This window comes from Danio rerio, chromosome 19 (assembly GCF_052040795.2).
Source record: "Danio rerio strain M-AB ecotype USA chromosome 19, GRCz13ab, whole genome shotgun sequence".
Lineage (NCBI taxonomy): Eukaryota > Metazoa > Chordata > Actinopteri > Cypriniformes > Danionidae > Danio > Danio rerio.
This window is the reverse complement of record NC_141039.2, coordinates 14,392,501-14,416,748: the sequence shown is the minus strand read 5'-3', so window position 1 is coordinate 14,416,748 and position 24,248 is coordinate 14,392,501. Positions and strand designations below refer to the sequence as shown.

The window sequence follows — 24,248 nt, the reverse complement described above, 5'->3', positions numbered from 1 at the left end:
ATCATGGCTACTTACCTAATAACCAGCTGAATCTACTTTGGCCCACAAAACAGCAGCCACAAAAACATCAGGTCCCGTTCACATACATTGTTGAGTGGTGGTGGTGCAACATAAGCCTACTTTCCCAAGTCGAACCACACATATTCAATTGGGTTTATGTTAGGTCAGGGGTGTCCAAACTCGGTCCTGGAGGGCTGGTGTCCTGGAAAGTTTAGCTCCAACCCTAATCAAATGAATCTGAACCAGCTAATCAAGCTCTTACTATGTTGACTAGAAACTTCCTGGCAGGTGTGTTGAGGCAAGTTAGAGCTAAACGCTGCAAGACACCCATCCTCCAGGACTTACTTTGGACACCCCGGTTAGGTGAATTTGTGGGCCAAATCATTAGCACACCACAGGCCAATGATTTATGCTTACATATATTTTTTATTCATTTATTTTTTTCCCCATTTTCTTATTGACAAACTTCCTAATTATATTATGAAATATCTGATATTCTAAGTCCTAAAATTTTTGTAAGAACGTGTCAGTTTGTCTTTAAATGACTTAATAGTGACCTTTGTCTATTAGGTAATCTGACAGAAGATATTTGTGCTGCAGTGGAGAGATCAGAGTTGCTGGATTTAAAATAAGCTATTTATCAATTTCACCCAAAATGCATTAAAGTTGCTAGTTTAACTGGGAGAAGAATGGAGTAAACATTCTAGTAGCCTAAAAAGTATGTATGTGTTGCAAATACAACACGTTGTCCGATTGCTTTTAAAAAGAATAATTATTGCCATCTCCATAGATATAACCAAACTATAAATGTTATATTTTGCTAGTACTCTAGTATGCAGTACTGCTAGTATATTTTTCTAATATGTATTTATCTGAAACCTAAAAGAATGCTATTTGAAACAAATAGCATTGTGTTACCATTGCCTTCAACATAAAACTGCCATAGGCTTATGCCACCAATAGTGTATCCAGATGGCATAGCCTCTGTTGGTAATGGCCATATCTACACTAACCATTTCACGCGATGCACTGGAATCTTGATTTGTCACACCAGGCCACTTTCCTCCAATCATCAATGGTCCAATCTTGATTTCATGCATTGTTGGCAGTGGTGTACAATTGCAATGAGGACTCAGCTGGGTCGTTGGCTACACAGGCTTTTATGCAGAAGTCTGTGATGAACTGTGAGCTGTGACACATTGCCCTGGTCACCACTGTTGTACCTGCTTGTGATATGTTGCACTGTGGCCCTACAGTTGCTGTGTACAATAATCCAATATTCTAGAATGTGTGCCTTTTCTGAGATTGATGTTTTGAGGTGCTTTTTGGCAGCTTTCCCCATTTAGATACCAAACACTGCATTGACTGGTGTGGGTGGTACATACAGTTGAAGTTGCAATTATTAGCCCTCCTGAATTATTAGCCCCCTGTTTACTTTTTTCTCCAATTTTTGTTTCACAGAGAGAAGATTTTTTCAACACATTTCTAAACATAATAGTTTAATAACTAATTTTTAATGACTGATTTATTTTATCTTTGCCATGATGACAGTAAATAATATTTTACTAGATATTTTTCAAGACTTCTATACAGCTTAAGGTGACATTTAAAGGCTTAACTAGGGTAATTAGGTTAACTAGACAGGTTAGGGTAGTGAAGCAAGTTAATATATAACGATGGTTTGATCTGTAGACAATCAAAAACAAAAATAGCTTAAAGGGGCTAATAATTTTGACCTTAAAATGGCTTCAAAAAAATGTAAACTACTTTTATTCTAGCCGAAATAAAACAACTAAGTCTTTCTCCTGGTTATCAGACACACTGTGAAAGTGTCCTTGCTCTGTTAAACATCATTTAGGAAATATTAGAAAAAAAAAACAAAAAAACAAAAACAAAGGGGGGCTAAAAATTCTGACTTTAATTGTATATGTCGTAAACTGAACCAGTAAAATCATTTGGTTGCCAGGTGCAATCATCGCTGTAGGCTTTGGGTCATCATAATGTAATGCTTAAGGTTTATAGTGAAACACATATGCATAGTGACTGCATACTGTTTTTATTGGCTGCTTTAAACTGATTTTTGTCATGTTGAAAAGTTTTTATTATCAAAACAGAAATCAATAATATATAAATATAAGAAATAACCTCAAAGCTGTACTAAACTTGTGTTTTAAACTTAAAAAACTTTTATTTATTTTTTGTCTATGACCTTATATATATATATATATATATATATATATATATATATATATATATATATATATATATATATATATATATATATATATATACACTTTTTATTACTACTAAATATGAGTATCAGCTATTGAAACTTCCATATAGTCAACTACGTTGTTTAATCAATATTAATTATAACATTAAAAACAAAAAAAGCCTTTATTCACATGTATAAAAGATTGTCCTTAAACTGCATCTTCAAGGCAGCCTCTGGGACCAGTAGCTCTAAAAGAGGCCGACAGAATCAATGCCAAAAACAAGATAAGCGAGATGTTTATTTGACGAGCCTTAATCATTGATGCCCCTGCTGTGCTAGATGTCCTATCAGTGAGGTCCAGCGGCTCGGAGGGAACACGCCACTTTTATACTCATCACCTTCATTGAGCCTTTCCAGTTCAATGATGTTAAATCAATAACTGTTGTCAGATGCACAAACTGCGGGTTGCTTTTGAATGGGAACAAAAAGACGGCTCAATTAGGGTGTTTGTGCTGAAGATTAGTTAAAGAACTTGTCCTTTGACTTACACCAATGTCTCTTTAGGGCAAGTCATTTCACTTGGTGGCCAGCTTGAGATGCTGCTTTCTGTGGTAACACTCAAGTACAGTATTGGTAAAAGAAGGCAAAAATGCTGATTAAGATTGCATCTGAACAATAAAATCTGAAAGATAACAGAGAGTAAACCATATTCATTGTTACTGCAATTCTTTTTATTGTTGTTCTAAAAGTGCTACGCCTGACCTTAGCTGAGTATTTAAAAAAAAACAAATTTTCAGTTGCATTGTAATCAGTGGTGGAAAGAGTACTGAAAAATCCCACTCAAGTAAAAGTACCAATATTTGCCCAAAAATGTAGTGCAAGTAAAGTAAAAGTATGTTATAAATATTACTCAAAGTATGAGTAAAAAAAAGTAGCTTTTTTAAAAGTACTCAAGAGTAGTGAGTAGTGAGTACGCTGTAAAACAATTGATGCATTTACATCTAAATTGTGTGTGTGTGTGTGTGTGTGTGTGTGTGTGTGTGTGTGTGTGTGTGTGTGTGTGTGTGTGTGTGTGTGTGTGTGTGTGTGAAAAAGTAACATTCTGTAGTGCATTTAGTGATTGTTTAAAAGCATTTCAGTCATACTGTAAACATCTGTCATTTACTCAGTAACATGCAGTCTAAATATACTCTGGGTCATTGCGTGTAAATATTTTGGACATCTTCTTGAACACTTTTAATGCTTCTAAACAGTTTGCTGCATGTCTTGAGGTAGTTCAGTATGATGCGATTAATTTCAATGTGCGATTTGATTGGACAGGAATCACAAAACTGAATATTCTTATCCCCATGGACAGGAAAAAATAAAGTAGTGACTGCAGATTGAAGGAAAGTAGTGGAGTAAAAGTACAGATACTGCATTAACAATGCAGCTAAATTACTTTATTTTTTATTTTTAAGAAAAACAACTCAATTACAGTAATTGAAGTAAAGTAATCTTTAAGTTGTTACTTTACACCACTGATTGTAACAAGAGAGATTTTTATTGAATATTTTTAATTCTGTTAATGGTGCAATAAAAGAGAAACCGGGTCAATTCTTCATATATACAGTAGATTACTCTGTTAGCTGGATTTGACTATTGACGATTTGATCCCGGATAGTTTCATTCTTCAAAACACATCCAGGAATTGTAAATGTAAAACATTTAGAATTGTAGAACAGAAGTAGATTAATTTCAAAAAAGCAAAAGTGATACTAAACAGATTTAAGCAGTGTTAAACTACAACATCAAAATTGTAATTTAAAATTTTTAAAAAAATCATTAAATTAAAAAAAAATTTGAACATTATATTATGTAATCTATACTCATAAATAATGGTATAAAACTGACATGGGGTGGTACGTTTTTCAAGGGGTTCAAAATGAACATTTTTGTACTTTTTATAGTCTATTATGAACACTTTGGGCACTATTACACACTTTCAAGACATCAATATGGAACTTTTAGATACAAATGTGTACTTTGAAAAGTTACAGCCCCAGCATTAATATAATGCATAGGGTTTTACAGCCTGATATCATGAGGAAACTAACTATTTACATATTGTCAGAAAGTGGCTATAATTCAAACAAATTCATGCGATTTCATTTATGAAACGTGACTTTTTAAAAAGAGACATGTCCCCAAATCAAACCTTACCCCTCATTGGGAGATGAGCAAGTCATGCTAAATTGTATGAATGAGATTTTACAAATAAATACAAATTAGCCACTAAATTAAAAAGATACCAATTGCTGTGAGATTGCATTTGGGGTTTCTAGAGTACTGATCACTGGACTCACATGGAATCTGCACCTGTAGAAATCTGCAGAATTCCATAGAATTTTAGCCCATCATTGAGTCACTTGTGTAAACGTGTGTACATTTATATTTATTCAGTTTTAAAATTAATTTCAGTAATATTATTGAGTAAAATGAAAGTGTTCAAATTATTTATTTATATTTCAGTTTGTAAAGTCATATTTTCTGTCTTTTAGTAGATATAGGTAGATTGGAAATATTTTGTGAGAGACTTGATTTGTTTACCAAATCAGTGGATCTAATTGGATTTGCATTGTAAAAAATAAATAAATTTAAAAATGTCTTTTTTTAAATTTTATATATTAAGTGTTTACTTACGATACTCTCAAAACCATTCAACAAAAATTCGCAATTTTTTACTAAATTCTCTACAGTAATGCAAAAAATGTCCGCAGATTATGTCTAGCCCTACTGAACACTGATTCCTTAAGGTGGCTGTGTCCAATACAACAGGATGATATTATGATATGATCACAGGCAAAAAAAAACAAACCTTTGGTGCAGATAAATTATTAAACAATTAAACTTATTGTACAAGTGACACTTGATTGTGGATCTGGTAAATAAGTTTGTTTTTTTAAGAAAATGAAAACAATAGCTTTGGAAGTAAAGTTAAGATTGCAAATATGAGCCAGATGCTGAATGTACAGTGCATTCTGATGTTGATGGCAAAATCATCTGCTCAAAATGAACCCTTTCAGAGAACATATAGGTCACCAGAGACTCAAATACATGTATATAACAATGACTTGCAAAACATTCATGCAATTAAGAATTAAAATCCACGTGCCTTCAAGATTTGTAATCTTAATTGCTTCCCCTCTCTCTTCAGCAACCTCTATTTTCTACTGTACATTTTTTTACTGGCATAAGGGCAGGATCAACCTCATTCATCCAACCATCCAATAAATTCCCAGTGGGTGTTGCATATAAAAACATAAATTGATATAAATTCTAGAATTGTGGGTATATTTTGTGTTTCCATGTTAAACTTTGATCACATTTTTAAAAAGGAAACCTTAAATCAAACAGTTTTGAATCATGTCACAAATTAAATCAAGTTATCTCTAAAACAGAATGTTTGTATGTGTATTTAGGAACATGTGATATTAACGTATCATATAAAGTATTATCGAAAAGACTTCCACTATCTATTTTGACTGTTTCTGCTTCCTGAATCACACATTCAGCTTCAATTGTCTAAAAATAAGTCCAATTAATTCTTTTGTATTTACTCTACTAACTAAAATAAACATTTTCTACAAATCATTTATTATGAGTATTATGACTGCACGATATTGAAAAAAAAATCTGACATTGTGATATACTTTTTATTTTGTAATATATATTGCAAGATGAATACAATTTCACCAGACTTACTATCTCTATTTGAAAAGAATTTATAATGTTAGATTAATTGGGATGATTCTGCAGTGTTAGTCAATCTTTATAAAATCTAATAAGATATCTATCAAATTTCTGGGGTCCCCCGACACACGTTTGTTGTTGTCTGAGCTATTTGCAGTGCATTTCTGTATTTGCATATGTTGTGAGTATTTTCATGCATGTGTTTAGTCAAAGATTAATGAGTTAATGTTTACTATTTGCATAAAATCTAATAAGGGAATTTTAGTACTAAACTAATTTTGAGAGGAGCTTGTGCTTATGATTGACCCTGCTGCCCCTCATTAACTTATCAGGATCCTCCAATCAAAGGATCCCAAGTCACTATATATATTTCCTCATTTCCTTTTCCACAATATCTTCGTCTTCGTAAAGCCCTCCTCCCCTTCTTCCACCTTCATCTAGAATGAGCGGCATGGTTGCCCACTCACTAGCACTGTTGCCTCAGCAAGAAAACCAATGGCGTCTGGTCCTCGCTGGGCCATCTGGGATTTCTGTGCAGTTTGCATGTACACGTGGGTTTCCCTCGGATTCCCCGATTTCCTCCCACCGTCAAAATATGCTCTGTATTCAAGACAAAATAAGCCTAAGTCTTTTTTCTAAATGTCTTACTTTCAGAAAGTCCACCTTAGCCTCTGCAGCTAAATGACCTGAGCTCAATCTCCCTGCGCCCTGCAAAAGGGAGGGAGCCCTTGGCTCGTGGATCCCTTGAGCTCAGGGCTCTTTCCCAGGACAGCATGCCAAACAAGCTATGTATAAATTTTGAGCTGTGTGAATTTTCGAAACATTCTAGAAACGTTTTGGGGTCCTCCTACACATTTTTGTTGCATGGTCTATGCTATTTGTCTTTCATTTCTGTATTTGGATGTGTTGTGAGTATTTTCATGCATAACTATCTATATATATATATAATAAAGATAGAACTGAAAGAAAGTGTTTAGTAACTAAAAGATAATAATAAAAATAATGCAAAAAAAATTAATCAAAGTTAAGGTCAGAAATGGTAAATTTTTTTATACCTGAATTCCTTTTAAGTCATCATGCAAATGATAACATATAATACAAACTCAGCATTGCATATCTTGCGATGTGACTATTGCTATATTGATGCTGAAATGATATATTGTGCAGCCCTAATTGGTTTTATTTATAATTTAAGTTATGAAAATACATTTTATGTCTGTCATAGTTTTGGGTCAACTATGCTGCATCAGTCATAAAAGGCATAACAATCTGTAAAGCACTAAAAGAAAAGTGTGTGACTTGCTCCAAGTGATGGCACTTCCTCTGGTGGAATGCATTGATGCATGTCATTTATTCTTCTTTCATTAATTTTTATATAAAATATTTAGGATACACCAGAAGTAGATTACATATTTGTCAACTCTCTTATTGAGAATTTTCAGTGAATTTCTCATTCACATTTTAAACACAGTAATATGATGAAAAAAAAATAGTTTTAAGTATGCCATGTGGTATGATGTTAACTAAGTTTAAGAAGTTTAACAATAATTGAAACAATTAGCAAAATAACTGAACCTTTCCTATCATATTTAGAAATTTAGCATTGTTTTATGTTAAAAAATAGATTCCATTTACTGTAAATTACACATGTGTATCATTACAGTTTAAAAAAATGAATGAAAAATGACCTGCACTACTAGAAAGAGTTATATTTTGATAGACGTGCAAAGAAGCTTTGAGCTATTTAGTTTGTGGCAAATATTTGTTGTAATCCTTAGTGTCTCTCCAAACAATGATGCTGAACATGACAAAACGTTCAAATAATCTGGTATCGGGCATTAAATACCTAATAAAGTGCTTAATAAATGAACCATTTGAAAAGCCAGATATGTTTGCTTGTACAGTGGGTGCTGCCACAATATATAGTGTTTGTTGGGATTAGAGAGCTCTGCGGTCTAATTTTAACTTCAGCACCTCCACAGCAAATGTGATGGCATGCTTTTAAATGCGGAGTGGAAAATCGCTAATGGCACAAATCCGGGGCACTAATAGGTGATAGCTGAAGTTTGTGCGAGCATCTTTTGCGAACTGCGCTTAAAAGTTCATAATTCAAAGTGCTTTTGGGGTTGAGTCTGCAAAGCCGTTGATATCAAATGACAGCCTCTAAGTTCTTTAATTACCTTAGTGATTGCATAGCGTGCTTGCAGGATTCTGCAATACTGTTAGAGCTTAATTATTAGTTGTGCTTTCTGTTTATATCAGTTTTTAGGGGGGCAAATTATATGCCATTTTTTTTATTTTTTTGAATGGTTTCTTTGACATGAAGAATTAATGGAATATGGGGATCACAAAAAGAACAGCTTCTTTTTAGATGATAATGAGATTAGACATCTGTGTAAATGTTCTGCTGCTCAGATTATATCCTGAAAAAAACAACCATAATTATGGGGGAGGGAATAAGAATCTTCTGATGACTCTCAGAATAAATATCAACTGTCAGATGTTCATCGTATCACAATATGATTATTGTTTTAAATATTTTTATATTAACATTTTCAGTCACTGATACCATCTAGTATTCATATTGTAAGTCAGAAATAATATCTCATTTGTGTATTGTTATTTAAAAAAACTGTTATTGAAAACTGACCAGTTTTAAAGTTTGTTTCAAAATAATAATGTTTGATAAATTTTCCGATATGTAAAAAAAGACCCAGAAAAATTCCCCTCAGATCAATACAATTAATTATTTTATGACTGATTTAATGTGTTTTGATGACTGTGAGCAGATTATTTGCCAGAGAGAATGACAGAGAGGTCATTTTCCACCTACTCATTGTTCCTGCACTTCTCAATAAATACTAGTAGGCCTACTAAGATAATTGAGTTTTTTTACAGAGTGAGATCTGATTAATGTTTTCATGCTGTCTAATCATTCATTTAATCTTATTTAAAGGTAGAACAGCACAAACACTGCTCATGGCAAAGATATAAGCATGTTGGGAGATTATGGTAACATGATGATCACTGATTATGCTGACAAAAAAAATCTAGTTGTATATCAGACTAGATGCTTTGAGATCTATAGGAAGTACTGTGTTCTTAGCTTTAGGTTCTGATGTAAACTGTGCTGAAAAAAGAAAATATCAGGCAGTGACTACATCAACAGTACCTTTCTGAGAAAAAAGCATACTTAATATACTTAGACCTGTCACAATAATCAATATATCGACTTATTCCACAACACATGGGCATGACCTCGATCATTTTTGGTGATGCAATATACAGTAAATCGTCCATACATAAAAACCAATTCTAGCAACATTTTAGCTTATTACGCTAGTTCTGCATCTCTATTGGAGGTGTCAGTGTCAGCACGGTTAAAAACACTATAGTATATTTTCACGTAGGTGTCTGAAAACTGAAGATAGATCTGTTAGCAGATATTTTAGCCTCTGTTACTTTTTACCTTGCAATTTTTGTTAACATTTATTATTTGAATTATAATAATAATAATGAAAATAATGAATAATAATAATAATAATAGTTATATCCGGGTGCTCCGGTTTCCCCCGCAGTCCAAAGACATGCGGTACAGGTGAATTGGGTAGGCTAAAAATTGTCAGTAGTGCATGAGTGTGAATTAATGTGTGTGGATCTTTCCCAGAGATGGGGTGCAGCTAGAAGGGCATCCGCTGCGTAAAAACGTGCTGGATAGTTAGCGGTTCATTCTGCTGTAGCGACCACGGATAAAAAAAGGGACTAAGCCGAAAAGAAAATGAATGAATGAATGAATGCTTAGGAAATTTGTGTTCACATTCTCATTCCAATACCTCATTATTAAATTGGTATTCTTCAAAATAAAATATGGAAGAGTTGGAAGAGAGAATATATTGAAAGATAAATATGATATATTTATTATATATATTATATAAATATATATGTATATATTTTTGGATGAACTATCCCTTTAAGGCGCAGCTCAGTCACTCAAAAAACAAGTAGATGAGGAAGTCACATTCATATGCTTTTTCTGATCTTTTAATCTAGCATTGAATAATAAGCTAGCACAATCTAAACTTGAATGTAAAAAGAGGATGATAGAAAACAAAACAAAGATTGGCAGCTTTTGTTTCTGCTTTGATACAGCAAAACTATAAGTCAATGAAGGTTTGTTCGAATCAGGACTAGTAAGGATTTTTTTTGAAACAGGACTAGTTTTTTGAATTTTTCAAATCATACAGTACTTTCAATTTCACTCAGCTAAATTTGTCTAAATTTAATGTAATGTTAAACCCTTAAGTTAATGTTTAAGAACCTGTGAAATCAGAAGTTAAACTTGGTCTATTATTGCTGTCATTCAACCACATGAGCATCTACACTACATTTACATCTTTATTTAGAGTTGTCTACTTGTGATAACATTTCTAAAAACACTTTTTAGTTTCACAATGTAACAGGTGGTACAACTTACTCCTTTGTCCTGAACACTTTGTATTCTTGGATTCCGACTTTCCTCAATCCTCCACCGTCTTTCTCTTTCTATTCTCTCCATCTCTCTGGTCCATCTAGTTCTGGGAAGAGCCCAGCGGAGAGACTGAGATGTTGTGCCACTGAGGTGATCAGGCACGCGATACAGTGCCAGGCTGACACTGCTGTTTGTTTGATGTTGTGCCGAGGTTTAGAAGCAGGAATCCAAATCTGACATTCACACGGAGAACAGGGAAATACAATCAAGCAGGCATCCTCTATGCATCTCTTAAAACATCAAATTAGTCAAGTCAGTGCAAAAGAGTATTTTTTTAAATGATACATTTGCAACACATGATATTCTGTTGAAACTTGTCATGTTTATATATATATATATATATATATATATATATATATATATATATATATATATATATATATATATATATATATATCATTATTTACAAGTACACACTATATATGCATTGTATGATTCGTACTTTAAATAAATATGACATTGACATTCACATAACCTCATTCAGGTGCATAGAAGTCACCGTTGGGATGAATGTCCAAATGAAACTGCATTTTTTAAGCAAGGATAACTGTTGAGTGGGATTTACTTTAGTCCAAAATTTCAAAATCAAGAATCGATTGGATATGTGTAATAAATGTAGTTTGCTATTGGTGGTCCTGGGTTGGGTTATTGACAGGTGGATCCCGTTCTCACATTGAGTAAACTTGAGAGCGCATACATTTTGATCATTAACATTTAAACAGTTTATATTTTGTCACTCATGTATAATTTATAATGAACACTAAACTAGTCCATAAACAAGAATTTACCGTTTTGATTTCATGGTGACTTTAATTCAGTTATGAAGTGCAGACTACAGTGTCAATATAGCGTCGAGTTTATGTGGATCAGTTGCGTTTTCATTTATTTATTTGGTTAAATTAAGGGCATAAAAATCAAAGTTGTAAACTAATAATTTCAGCCTGATTTAAAAAAAAAAAGGTATATTTGCATATTAGTTAAAAAGTGGCAAATTTGTAAAATGTCATTCTTTCATTCATTCATTTTCTTTTCGACTTAAGTCCCTTAATTAATCACGGGTCCCCAGGTGGATGCCCTTCTAGCCGCAACCCAACACTGGGAAACACCCACACACTTTTACATTCACACCAATTTAGCTTATTCACCTGTACCACATGTCTTTGGACTGTGGGGGAAACCAGAGCACCTGAAGGGAACCCACACAAACACGTGGATAACATGCAAACTCCACACAGAAATGCCAACTGACCCAGCCAGGGCTCAAACCAGCAAACTTCTTGCTGTGAGACGATCGTGCTACCCACTGTGCCACCGTGACGCTCTATGTACAATGATAGTCAAGCTAAAAATGTATCTTTTCCACCCCTAATACCACTCCTAAATACAACATCACTGAGGATGTGGCCAAATCATCCAAATGTACGTATGAGATCATTTAAATTCATGTAAAGTAAAATAGTTTTAAGCTGAGATTTTCTGACAGCTTTGACTTGTACTATATGTCCACTGTACCACCTTACCTCCATCATTTTATTTATGTGCTAAATAAATGTCTTATTCTTAATCCGAAGACTTGAACAGCTTTGAGTTAACGTCACAATAAAATTACATTAATATTCTTTTCAGCTTAGTCCCTTTATTAATCAGTGATCGCCACAGCAGAAAGAACCGCCAACTTATCCAGTTTATGTTTTACGCAATGGATGCCCTTCCAGCCGCAACACAACACCGGGAAACACCCATACATTCTTGCATTCTGACCTTCCAATTTAGTTTATTCGATTTACCTGTACTGTATGATTTTGGTCTGTGGGGGAGAACATGCAAACTCCACACAGAAATGCCAACTGACCCAGTAATTTCAACCAGCGTTGAAATTACAATGTGAAGTAAACACAGCATTTTTTGTTCATTCATCAACTTGAAAAGAAAGATCAAGTGAAGTGCACTGCATTAGGGGATGAAGTATTCTTAATCGTGTTTAGTTTTGGTCAACTGTTTTAGAATCTTTTAAATAGGCAAAAATTTCGATTTTGTATTTTTTTTTTTGCTCTTTTTATTGTTACACTTTCTATGCTCTTTCTTGTTATGTGCCTATTGCTGTTTCTATCGTTAGTTTATTTTTTCTCTGTAAAGCACTCTGTGCAGCCTTTTGGCAGTTGGAAACTTGCTATAGAAGTAAATTGAACTTGAACTTGAACTTGAAGTATTCTGTGTTGTGGGCTACCAGTGTTGGCGCCAGTGTTACTGATTTGCAATTACATTTCCACTGAAATAGTAAAGTAAGGAATTACTTTTTATTTTAGGGTAATCTCATATAATGTACAATTGAAGTCAGAATTATTAGCCCCCCTGTTTATTTTTTAACGATGATTTGTTCTGTAGACTATTGGAAGAAAATAATTTAAATAATTAAATAATTTTGACCTTAAAATGTTTTAAAAAAAATTTAAACTTCTTTTATTCTAAAATAAAACAATAAGACTTTCCCCAGAAGGAAAAATATTATCAGACATACTGTGAAAATGTCCTTGCTCTATTAAACATAATTTGGTAAATAATGGGAAAAGAAAAAAAAAATAAATCAAAGGGGAGCTAATAATTCTGACTTTAACTGTACATGCCTTAAATATTATACAAAAAAAATTGATTTAGAAAAATTAGTAAATAAATTCAGAGACACAGGTTATTTGTAGTTTTGTAATACAAGTATCATGCAGAATAATTCTATTTTTCTAACTAAAGAAAGTTACATTTATCAAGTAATGAATTAAAGAATAAAATAAATTAAACCAATGTAATGATTGTAAGAAAAAGTGTAAGAAAATGTAAGAAAAAGATAATATGTAAGAAAAAGATAACAATTTATTGTCCATATTAAACATGGTGACATTCAATAAAAAATAAAAAATAAATTATATATATATATATATATATATATATATATATATATATATATATATATATATATATATATATTTGATAGTGATTTGATTGTATTGAGTCAAGTAAAGTTACTTTTCAGACAAACTAATTAGAAAAGTAGTTTAAATACAGTTTTAATTATGTCATTGTTAATTAGTAATTAATCAATTTTTTAGTAGTAACGCACTAAGTATTATTTTATATTTTGCAAATTTTCTATACACACACAACCATAGGCACACAACTGCATCTTGCACACTGCATTAAATTTACATAGGAAAATAATTGGTAGCATGCCATTCCAACTCATCAATCTTTGGTCAGATAAAAAAAAAACTGTACTGGAAAATAGCGAGATAGCAAGAAGAGGCCGGAATGGCAGGGAAAAGAAGGCTGATTTCCATGCGGCTCGGCACTGTCAGATTGAATTAGCTCAGGTGTAATTAGAGCGCTGGAGAGCGTCCTGCTTTGGCTGCGGTGTGCGACGGGGCAGCATGGCTCTACACTGAAGCCAGCTGATACCGAGCCGGGCCGCTATCACCATGCAAACACACGCCTCCAACATCGCAGGCGAGCCGCAAATCCAAGCATGAAATTAGCAGTCACTCAGATCATGCCCGCATACTTGCATATTTCACTTTGTGTGTTTTCTGCTTTGTGTGTCTAGCCTATGTGTGTATTTTAGAGGAAGCCGGAGTTTTTCAGTGGCTAGCTGGAGTTTAGGTCTGCTGGAAGGAGGTTAGGTGTTTGCAAACAGTGTGAGTGCTTAATTAGTCACTGTTTTGTCAAAGTCAACATGAAAATGTAATTTTGTTATATTTCTCATTTTCTTATTTTTTGATGAATTGGTACACGTGAATTTTAAATCATTCCATGTCTGAGTTCAAACTTTTTCATATTTTACCCTGACCAAATAAATTGTGATAAATAAAATGAAAAAGTCCAGTTTAGCAAGATTACTTAAGAAACTTGCTGTTTGTAATATTAGCATTAATATGTTATATTATTTCAACAAACACAATTTTTACAGCAGATTACATTATATTTTCACTAATCTGGAAGAATGCTAGTCAAATTAATGTAAAAAACATATTTTATAAAATAATATTACGCTCCAAAAATGTATTCTTATTTATTTACCTTTTTCCAGTTCAATAAACTCTTCATTCTTAAATTAAATCATTCTTAAATTAAGTTGAAAACATACGTAAGATACAAAGTTTTGTTTCTGAAAGGCTGGTCTAACTTAAGTGAGATTACAATGTCCTTATTTGCTTATTAAAATATGATTAAAATATAGTATGAAACAGATTTATTTAGTATTAAGTTCACAGTAACTTACTCCTATATTTAGCTGATGTGAATAATTGATTAAACATTATCACAGTTTATCACAGAAATTTACCATGAAGCATTTTAAGGCAGTTATTTTCAAATAATAAAAACCTCATAAGCAATGTTTATTGTCTGTACAGTATTTAATTTTATCATAAAGCGCTGTCTCTAATCAAAGGATTTCAATATAAACGCACACGGTCGAATTCTGTGAAGTTTTCCTGTTATCTAAGCTGCTATCCACTTTCATTAAACACCAAAGGAATTTTCAAGGACTTATTTTCATGAGTTAAAATCTAAATGACTTGTCAATTTAAGTCTATACGCTGGTGAAGGAGTAACCACTGAGACATAACACAGTCATCTTCTGATGTAAGCTGGAGTTTTTTTGTTTTTGCTACTAGATCAATGATGAAAATGACCTTGTTCAGCACATCTGTGTCTCCTTTCAAGCACCCAGTCAGTCACTCCCTTTGCTCCTACAAAGAGGCCATTCATAAAGCTAATGAAAAGAGTTTTCTAACCCCAATCACAAAATCATAGAACCCCAATACATGCACTCACACACAGTCATACCAAAAATTATTTACTAGATTTCATTTTAGATTGTTTTTTTTTTTTACTAATGGCTACAGCCCAGCAGGCACCCTGATGTAAAAACATGTCAAAATGTAAATCGATTTGATGTCAAAAACCTGATGTCCATTTGACATCCATATATTGATGTCCCATTGATAATATTATAGGAAATGTTTTAATCATCTGAAAGCTTCGATCTAAAATTTACAGTGCATTTCGTACCCCTACAATGCATCTAACTGCTTTGAAGTTTGAAAAACGACATCAAATTGACATTTCAAATTGCCAAAATTGTGTTTTTGATGTTATAACTGAAAACACTTAAGTTTAAGTACTAATTCTGTAACATTGGCAATAGTAAATGTTGGCTGTTTATTTTTACATTTAAAGTGCATATTCTGCTTGATCTTATTCTACATAATCCTACCTGATACTTAAACTCAATTACTTGCTATTAATAAGCAGCAAATTAGAAATTGATTTATTTGTTGAGCTAAAATTATAGTTAATAATTCATAAAGGGTGAAAACTCTACCTTAAATCACTGGTTCCCGAAGTGGGGGTCGTGGGAAAATGACAGGGGGTCGCTTGGTGATTATCAAAAGTCAAATAAATTTTATTAAACTATTAGAATTACTATATTTTATCCATAACCCACATAAAAATAGTAGTTAATACATACATAAAAAAGCAACACATGCAAATAAAAAAGCCATCAGCCTTTTTTTATTTCTTCATAAGGTTGTGTGTTAGATTGGATTGGATTTTACGTTAAATTAACACCACAGTTGGATTTTATAGCACCAGGTTAAACTTTCTGACAGCTTTCTGGCAATCAAACACATTACAAATAAATAGAGGCCACAACTACACATTGAGGATGATCTCTGAGTGGCGGTCCCCAAAATTAAACCAAGAATAGAATTGTGCTGAAAACATTGTACCCACCAGTTTCATTAGATGAGGGTTAATATTATATGAAACAAATTAATAAATGACTATATAAATTATAGACTGTGGTTGTTAGACTGTTGTTATGATTGTTAGACTGTGTTGTCAATATGCTCATGCTTATTTAAGCCTACTGTTGTGTGTGCAGTATTTGTATTTGTAACCACCTCAGAGGAATGTGGGGATGGTGAGTCACTAGCATTGTTATTTTGCCTTAAATTAAAGTGTAATCCTTTACATACTGTACCTTTCTATCAATATTGATTACCATTATCTAGAGCAGGGATCACCAACCCTGTTCCTGGAGAGCTACCTACCTGCAGAATTCAGTCCCAACTCTGATCAAACACACCTGAACCAATTAATAGTACCTAAAGCAGCACTTGATAATTACAAACAGGTGTGTTTGGTCAGGGTTGCAACTAAAATCTGCAGGAAGGTAGCTCTCCAGAAACAGGGTTGGTGACCCCTGATCTAGAATAAAGTGAATAAACTGTGATAATGTGAGAAATTCTGTGACAAACATTGAAGGTGTCTAAATAAGTTATGATTAGCTTCTATAAACACAGAAAAAAATCTCACTAATTTGATCAGCTCATGAAAAATATTAATGTTATTCAAAATTTAGGAGACTTTGTCAAGTTTTGTTCACCTCAGGAGACAATTTAGCACCCTCCTTTGGCAAATATACATCCGTCCTTACAGCGTTCAGCCCTGTAAACACGGAAGGCAGATTATTTTTAATATCAAAGGTGAAAACCGAGTCTGTTTAATTTCGTTCAGGTGGGTGCTGTTCCTCCGTGCCCCCTGATTGAAGAAAAAAACATTAATATGCAAATATCAAAGTACATGTACAGCTGGAAGGGAAAAGGACTCTCTTGATAGAATGTAGCCAATGTCTCCCCTTTTTTGACAGAGGAAAGAAATTAATCAAACAGAGAAAAATGAACTTTGTGATTGCACGGGTGTACCACCCAAAGGCATGGCAAAGCAAATGAAAAATCAACATTGTACCCACTGATAAGGCAAATTAATAAGAAAGTGTGCTATGTCTACCTTCAATGGCGCTGCTTGCGTGAACAAGTTATCTCAGAGCAGACGTAACCTTAGGCTTTGGATCGGTTCCTGTGTTGGCTTTGCTTGAACACTTTGCTGTTACGTTCGTATATAGTTATATGGAAGGTACAAAACATTACAGAGCTGTCATATTTGGCATGCTACGTGTTGGTATGTGACTTTTTAGTGCTGATTTCATATTGCAATGTTTGATGGACTTGGAGTCATGCGGCTTGCTGGTTGCACAACATACACTTCACGTTTTTTATCATACAGTTGAAAAAATGTGTTTTGATTTAACTGTATAATAAACTACCTGATTGTCTATCTCAAGAAGGACTAAATGTGCACTTACTGTACTGTACTTTAACCCAAAAATGACTTGCTTACCTTTTATTTGTTCTACCCTTTGTTTCTTGCTTCTGTTAAACTTAAAAGAATATATTTTGAGAAAAGCTATAAACCTGCAATCATTGACTTCTATAGTAGTTGTGTTTCTATGGGAGTCAATGGTTACAGGTTTTCAGCTTTCTGTAAAATATCTTCAGAACAGAAGAAATAAACTTTTGTAACACTTTTTTCGGGAGGTTTGAAACCACTTGAGGGGAAGTAAATAGAGAGTGAATTTTAATTTAGGGGTTAACGTAAAATCTGTTTAAAATGTTGTTGTTGTTGTTTTCGCTTAACACACTTGAAAGCCATCTAATTCGATAAATATATATATTTCTATATAAGTACAACATAATTGTTTAAATAATTTTTTTAAACAGTTATTTTCACAGTCGTTTTGATTTAGCTGTATTTAATAAACTACAGGATTGTCTGTCTCAAGAAGTTCAACTTGTTGTATTGAATTTTTATTTATTTTTTTATTTTTAAAGACAATGTTAGCCATTTTGATAAATAAAATATCAGACAGTGTGTTTAAGCCCAAGGTAAGTGGCTCAAAAAAAACACTTTACTTTCATTTAATTTAATTGCATTTTAAGAATACTAAATGTTAATTTAACCCCTGTTAAACATGCAGTTAAATATCCAAAAAAATATAATGCATTGAGTTCATGATAATGCATATAATTTTAAAGTCAATGTTTCCATAATAAGCCTTTTTTTGTAAAGTGTACATTGGTAATTATTTCTCAATGCTGTGCATTTGTTTGTCTATTATTTGACAGGAGTGTTTGAAAATGGGCTTGAGGCGGACTCTGAGGAGACGCTGTGTGAGAAGAAAGAGATTTTAAAAGAAGAAGACCAGTCTGTGGAGGACGACCCAATTTACTTCTCTGACCCAGAGAACGGCATCTCTAAAGATGGAGATCACTCGAGGAACGGTGAGCTCATTTACCATCAAAAGCATAGCTAGAGGAAACTTTAACTGATCAGAGCTTGGCTTTCAAATACATTTTAGCATGCTGTTGATATGCTGTTGGTTTTCACAAGGAGTGACACATAAATTCATTTTTTAGCAAGGGAATGAAACTTTACCAATGTTTTAAAAGAATGGTTCATTAAAAAAAAAAATAGTTACAACTTGACTTTCTTTCTTTAGATGAACACAAAATTAGTTATTTTGAAGAAATCTGTTAACCAGTAGCTATTGACTTTATAGAATTTGTTTAAAATGGTCTGAGGTTGAATGGGACAGATTTTTTAAAGATAAAGAGATGTAGCTTTTGACCAACGCAGAAAAGGAAGTTGGGCAGCTGATTATTAACATTATGGTTTTAGCTGAAACATATGAAGTTATGACAGTTTTATAGAACAACAAATCTCATAAAAAAGTGTGAATTATGAATGTGTTACGACAGACATGTCTGATTTTTTTTTTTTTAAAGTGCCACAATACACATACAATTCGGCGGAATGCATAATTTTTTAATTATTTTCTTTTTTTTTTTTTAAATATTTAAACAAAAGTGTATGCTAATTTAGTAGAGGAATGCATTCTTTGCATTGTATTCCACAATCCTCAGTAAATATTAAAAGTATCATACCTTTTCCAGAGCCCGAAATCTTTTCCCACCTTCCCACCGCGGCCGCTTTAGCTCAGAGCAGTGTTTGGTTTTGTGCTGAAATTGAATTTGAATATGAAAGGGAAGATTGAAGAAATATGGCATTTTAAGGGAAGACCTACTGTATATGTTACTAACAGGGTTATTGGTCATAGTAAATAACAACAGAGTTGCTGGTATTAGCTGCAGGCTTCCACCATCAAACTCCAGCTAATAGCATCAGCTCTTTGAACTGAAATTCAATTACAGGCGTCTCTGCCGGCCACACCTCACCGTCACAACGGGATAATTCAGACCCCCCAGCCATTTGAAATTCACTCAGCATCCTAACGTTATGCTTTTTTATTTGTAAACGATGAATCTTCTCTTTGAAATGCCTGTCTCGGTATCCCCGACGTCCAAAAGTTTGCGACAGCAGAAGTGAAGTGCGTAAAGTACCTGCCTTGCCTGCGAGCATGCAATCTTCAAAAGAGCAATCACTTGCGTCTCTTTTTTTTGTTGGAAATTGGCGGAACGATGTGTGACTGTTTCCTTTTGTTCTTGCTGAAAAGAAAGAGGGGCCGTTCTTTTTCATTTCTTCACATGTTTTGACCTATTAAGTTTTGAAGGGCAGCGGCGAAGAAACATTTTTGAATATTTGAATATTTATTGTTTTGCTCGATTTTTTTTTCTTCTGCTTCTCTCACTTGATCACATAATTGCTTTTTCAATCTGTGAACCGTATAATGCAAATGTCAAGAATAAAAGTATAGATCATGACACCTCTACCTGATGAAAATGAGTTTTGATTTACCGTTTGTGATTTTCCTCTGTGGGGTCATTTCGAGATGCTCTGGAATGCTTATTAATTACTTCAACATGAATAAATAAATTTGTAAAAGCGTTACGCTTGAGGTTTATTACTGATATGATAAGTCATAAAACAGAGTAGTTAATCTGTGAACCGTATAATGAAAATGTCAAAAATAACAGAAGAGATTATGGCAGCTAGATGAGTTATGATTGGAAATTTATAATTACATTAGTAGAGACAAGAAAGTTAATTAATTAGTAAAAGAAAAATGGATCTGTGCAAATGTCAGATTTCCAGTAAAGCTGTACAGAGAATGCATCCAACTGGAAGTGCAATTGTATATATTTGTAATATGAACTCTGAATTTTTTTACAGTTCTCTAAATTTTTTGATTCATCTTAAATCATTCATTCTTTCAATTTACTTTATCTTAGTCCCTTTATTTATCAGGGGTCGCCACAGCGAAATGAACCTCCAACTTATCCAGCTTATGTTTTACGCAGCGGATGCCCTACAAGTCGCAACCCAGCCCTGGGAAACACCCACACACTCTAGCATTCACAAACATACATTCATTCATTCATTCATTCTTTTTTTTTTCGGCTTAGTCCCTTTATTAATCCGTGGTCGCCACAGTGAAATGAACCGCCAACTTAATCAGCATATGTTTTTATGCAGCGGATGCCCTTCCAGCTGAAACCCATCTCTAGGAAACATCCATACACACTTATTCACAGTCATACACTCTGGACAATTTAGCCTAGCCAATTCACCTGTACCGCATGTCTTTGGACTGTGGGGGAAACCAGAGCACATTGAGGAAACCCACAAGAACGCTGGGAAAACTCCACACAGAAACAGCAACTGACCCAGCCGAAACTCGAACCAGTGACCTTCTTGCAGGCAAAAGCACTACCTACTGCGCCACTGCGTAGCCCACACAGTGCTCACACTAAGGGCAATTTAGCTTATTCAGTTTACCTTTAGCACATGTGTTTGGACTGTGGGGTAGGACTGTGCGATTGATCAAAATCGAATTTCAATTGAAACGCTGTTATTAGCAAGGGGCTGCGATATAAAATATATTTGTGTTATTTATTTTCCCCTTCCCAGATCAAATGCGTGACTGCCGTCTGTGTGTGATAGTCTTACTTCTAGCAACTGAGTGAGTACAGTTAAGTGATGAATGTCTTGTTAAAAAGTCAACTGAAAGTAAAACCAGTGAGACACAATGCAGTAGCGAGCAACAGCAATGTACAATTGCAGAGTTTTTTCAGCCATGTTAGTTTGCTGAGTGTTCTGTATTTTTATAAGTATTATTTTTTGTTGTTATTAAGCTATACTATCTCCCCGATTTGAGTTCAACTTGTTTAAAGAAAGGTACGATCATTCAATATTTAAAAATAAATTTGAGGAAATCCTCCACACCCCCATCTGTGACAGCCTGGTTTGAAGATGTGATGTTTTTTCAAAAACTCAAAAACTAGAAAAGATTTAATACACACTAAAAGATTCGGTAGACAGGTTCTATACGTACTGTGAATCTATTTTATCATATTTTAAAAATCTGCAAGAATTCACCTGTGGTTAAATAATCTGTACATCTCTTTGTATCCACATCATGCTGTTTCTTGTCTTTATTGTAATTTGTCCTGCAATTTTTTATTTATTTATTTATTTTTCTTCCCGTTATTTGTGAAAAAAAATCTTTCTCCTTCTTCCATCATCACTGTTATGTTACGACATGCATGACTTTAATTACTTTATTTGACTCTAACTATTGTGTTAAGCTGCCTTTAGATGTTCAGTTCTTGGGGTGGGACTTGGGTTAAAACCAAAAATCGAGAAAGGAAACTATAATGTTTATTGTTTTATTATTGTATGAAAACATTTCTTTGATAAAAATAAATAAATAAATGAATTAGAATAAATGTTTAAGGAAGTTAATATCTTTCAGTTCCTTTTTTTTTAAACTAACAATCCCTGCATTTTAGCCGTAAGAAGCTACGATGCAGATTATTGAGCTGAAGCTTGACTACAAAATTAAATAGCAAATCAAATCAAAATCGTAATATCTGTCAAAAAAAATCGCAATTAGATATTCTCCCCTAATGGCTCAAACCAGCAACCTACTTGCTGTGAGGTGACAGTGCTAACCACTGAGCCACTGTGCCGCCCAAATCATATATCTAATTATACATATATAATTTATTTATGCTTTTGAATTTTGAGTTGTAACTTTGATCTTTCATTCTTTTATTGTAGAAAGGTTTTAAAAGTGACATTTCTATTGACAATTTGAATAGTTTAAAGTGATGTATTGCTTAGGTTGGTTTTGTAAATTGCCACTACTGCTAATTTATAGTCTTTATATACAATATATTAAGTATGTTATATGCAATTCATAACCATTTACAAACTGAAAAAACCCTGTGAATCACAAAACACAGAACTTGTTATTTAATTTTTTTTACAGTGTATAAAGCTCGTTTTTTTTTTTTTATTCTCAGATTGTCCACAAACGTTTAAACACAAAGCAGCTTTTTTAGCAGCATTCTGCTTGTCTTGTCTCTTCAAGAAGGTTTAATACTTGGCTCTGTCTATGTATTTATTCAGCTTGAGTTTTGAGATCATACGGGTTTTATCCATTCCAGTCGCTAGAAAGGAATTTCCTGTCCACAGACGACATGGACTGATTCTCTCTCTGTGAAGTTATGTGAGGATCTGAGGTAAATAGGCCTGTTCTTGGAGTTAACTTCTCTTGCCTGTGACGGTGTTAAATAGTACTTTGCCCGTGGTGTCAGAGCCAAAGGCAGAAAATCCTTAATCACAGCTTAATTAAGGAATCATCTTGTAGCTTAATTTCTTTCCCAACACTGTAATTAAACATTTCCAATAAGTTTGGTCACAGGGCTTAACACAGGCAGCGAGTCTGTGATCAAGGTGGGTCCAGGGACTTGCTCTCTGTCTCTTTTCCATTCTCTCCAAAGGAACGAGCATAAAATCCCACAGCAGACACTTGAAAGAATTCAAAATGAGAAACTGCGCATTGGAATTACAAGGAATAAGGCTTTTAAATGGAAGAATATGAGCAGCTGCTGCCGGTGCAAGAGCCAGATTGCCCGTCGCTGTCTGGCTTCCAGATTGTGCTGCAGTTTGACTCTTTGTACTGAAAAATCCCTGAACTTTGATGTCTTTGTACAGGTGAAATGGGTGGAAGTGTTAAGGTGGAGCAACAAGACAGTGACGGACAAGAAGAGAGAGTCCAGTCCAGCCCAGTGACAGCAGAAGAATGGGACGGCCCAAGTAAGACAGCCGTCCAGTCACATCTTAATAATACAATGCAACATAGACTAAAAAAATGCAATATGATAAAAAAATCCCCAATTTTTTTGGGTACATTTGCATAAAATTATTGTATGTAAAGATATTTTAAAAAAATGCTTTTCATTTAATTTGTTTAGCTATTAATCTATTTTCATTTTTTGTGTTCATATGTGCACTACAAAATTTAGGAAAAACTTCAACCAAAAATGAAGATTATCTCACAATTTACTCACCCTCAAACTTCAACTTTCTGAACGCAGTCAGACAGAGGCAGCAGAATACATGTTATGCATGACTGACGTATATATATGACACATGACATAAGATGCATTCATAGTAGAAGCTTCGGCAATTACTGCATCACATGGGAATCACTTACGGTTTTGTGCTCGAGCATGTGATGTCGAGCACTATTTCTGCACTGTGTTTCTGTTTTTCAACTAAAAGTGCATAGAGTGCTCCATCAAAAATTGGTTGCCTATCAACAAAAAAAGCAAAGTGCACTGCTCTATGCTAAAATCGACATAAAGGCAATGTATTGCGCTTCATGTTTTCAGAACTAAAAAGCATGTTTAGTGGGATTGGCCCCTAACATTATACAGGATCTTGCCATATACATGTGTCTACTCATGCGTCACACATAACATGCATGCAATTTTTAAAGCGCTATTAAATTTGAAACTGTGTTCATCTGACAGAAAAATGTCAAAAATACAGAGGGTGGCTTGAGGGTGAGTCAATTATGGGGTAATTATAATTTTTGGTTATGGTTGGATTTGGCTGTGGTTATATAAA

General features: G+C 33.8%; 1 protein-coding gene across 2 annotated transcripts in view; it reads left to right on the top strand.

Moving 5' to 3' along the window:
- zfpm2b (zinc finger protein, FOG family member 2b) overlaps positions 1–24,248 on the top strand; it is a 93,684-nt gene that overhangs the window by 4,568 nt on the left and 64,868 nt on the right. For both annotated transcript variants that reach the window (XM_087294831.1, NM_001039524.1), the window contains 2 exon segments: positions 18,497–18,652; positions 23,331–23,432. In XM_087294831.1, coding sequence (XP_087150957.1) covers positions 18,497–18,652; positions 23,331–23,432 — 258 coding nt within the window.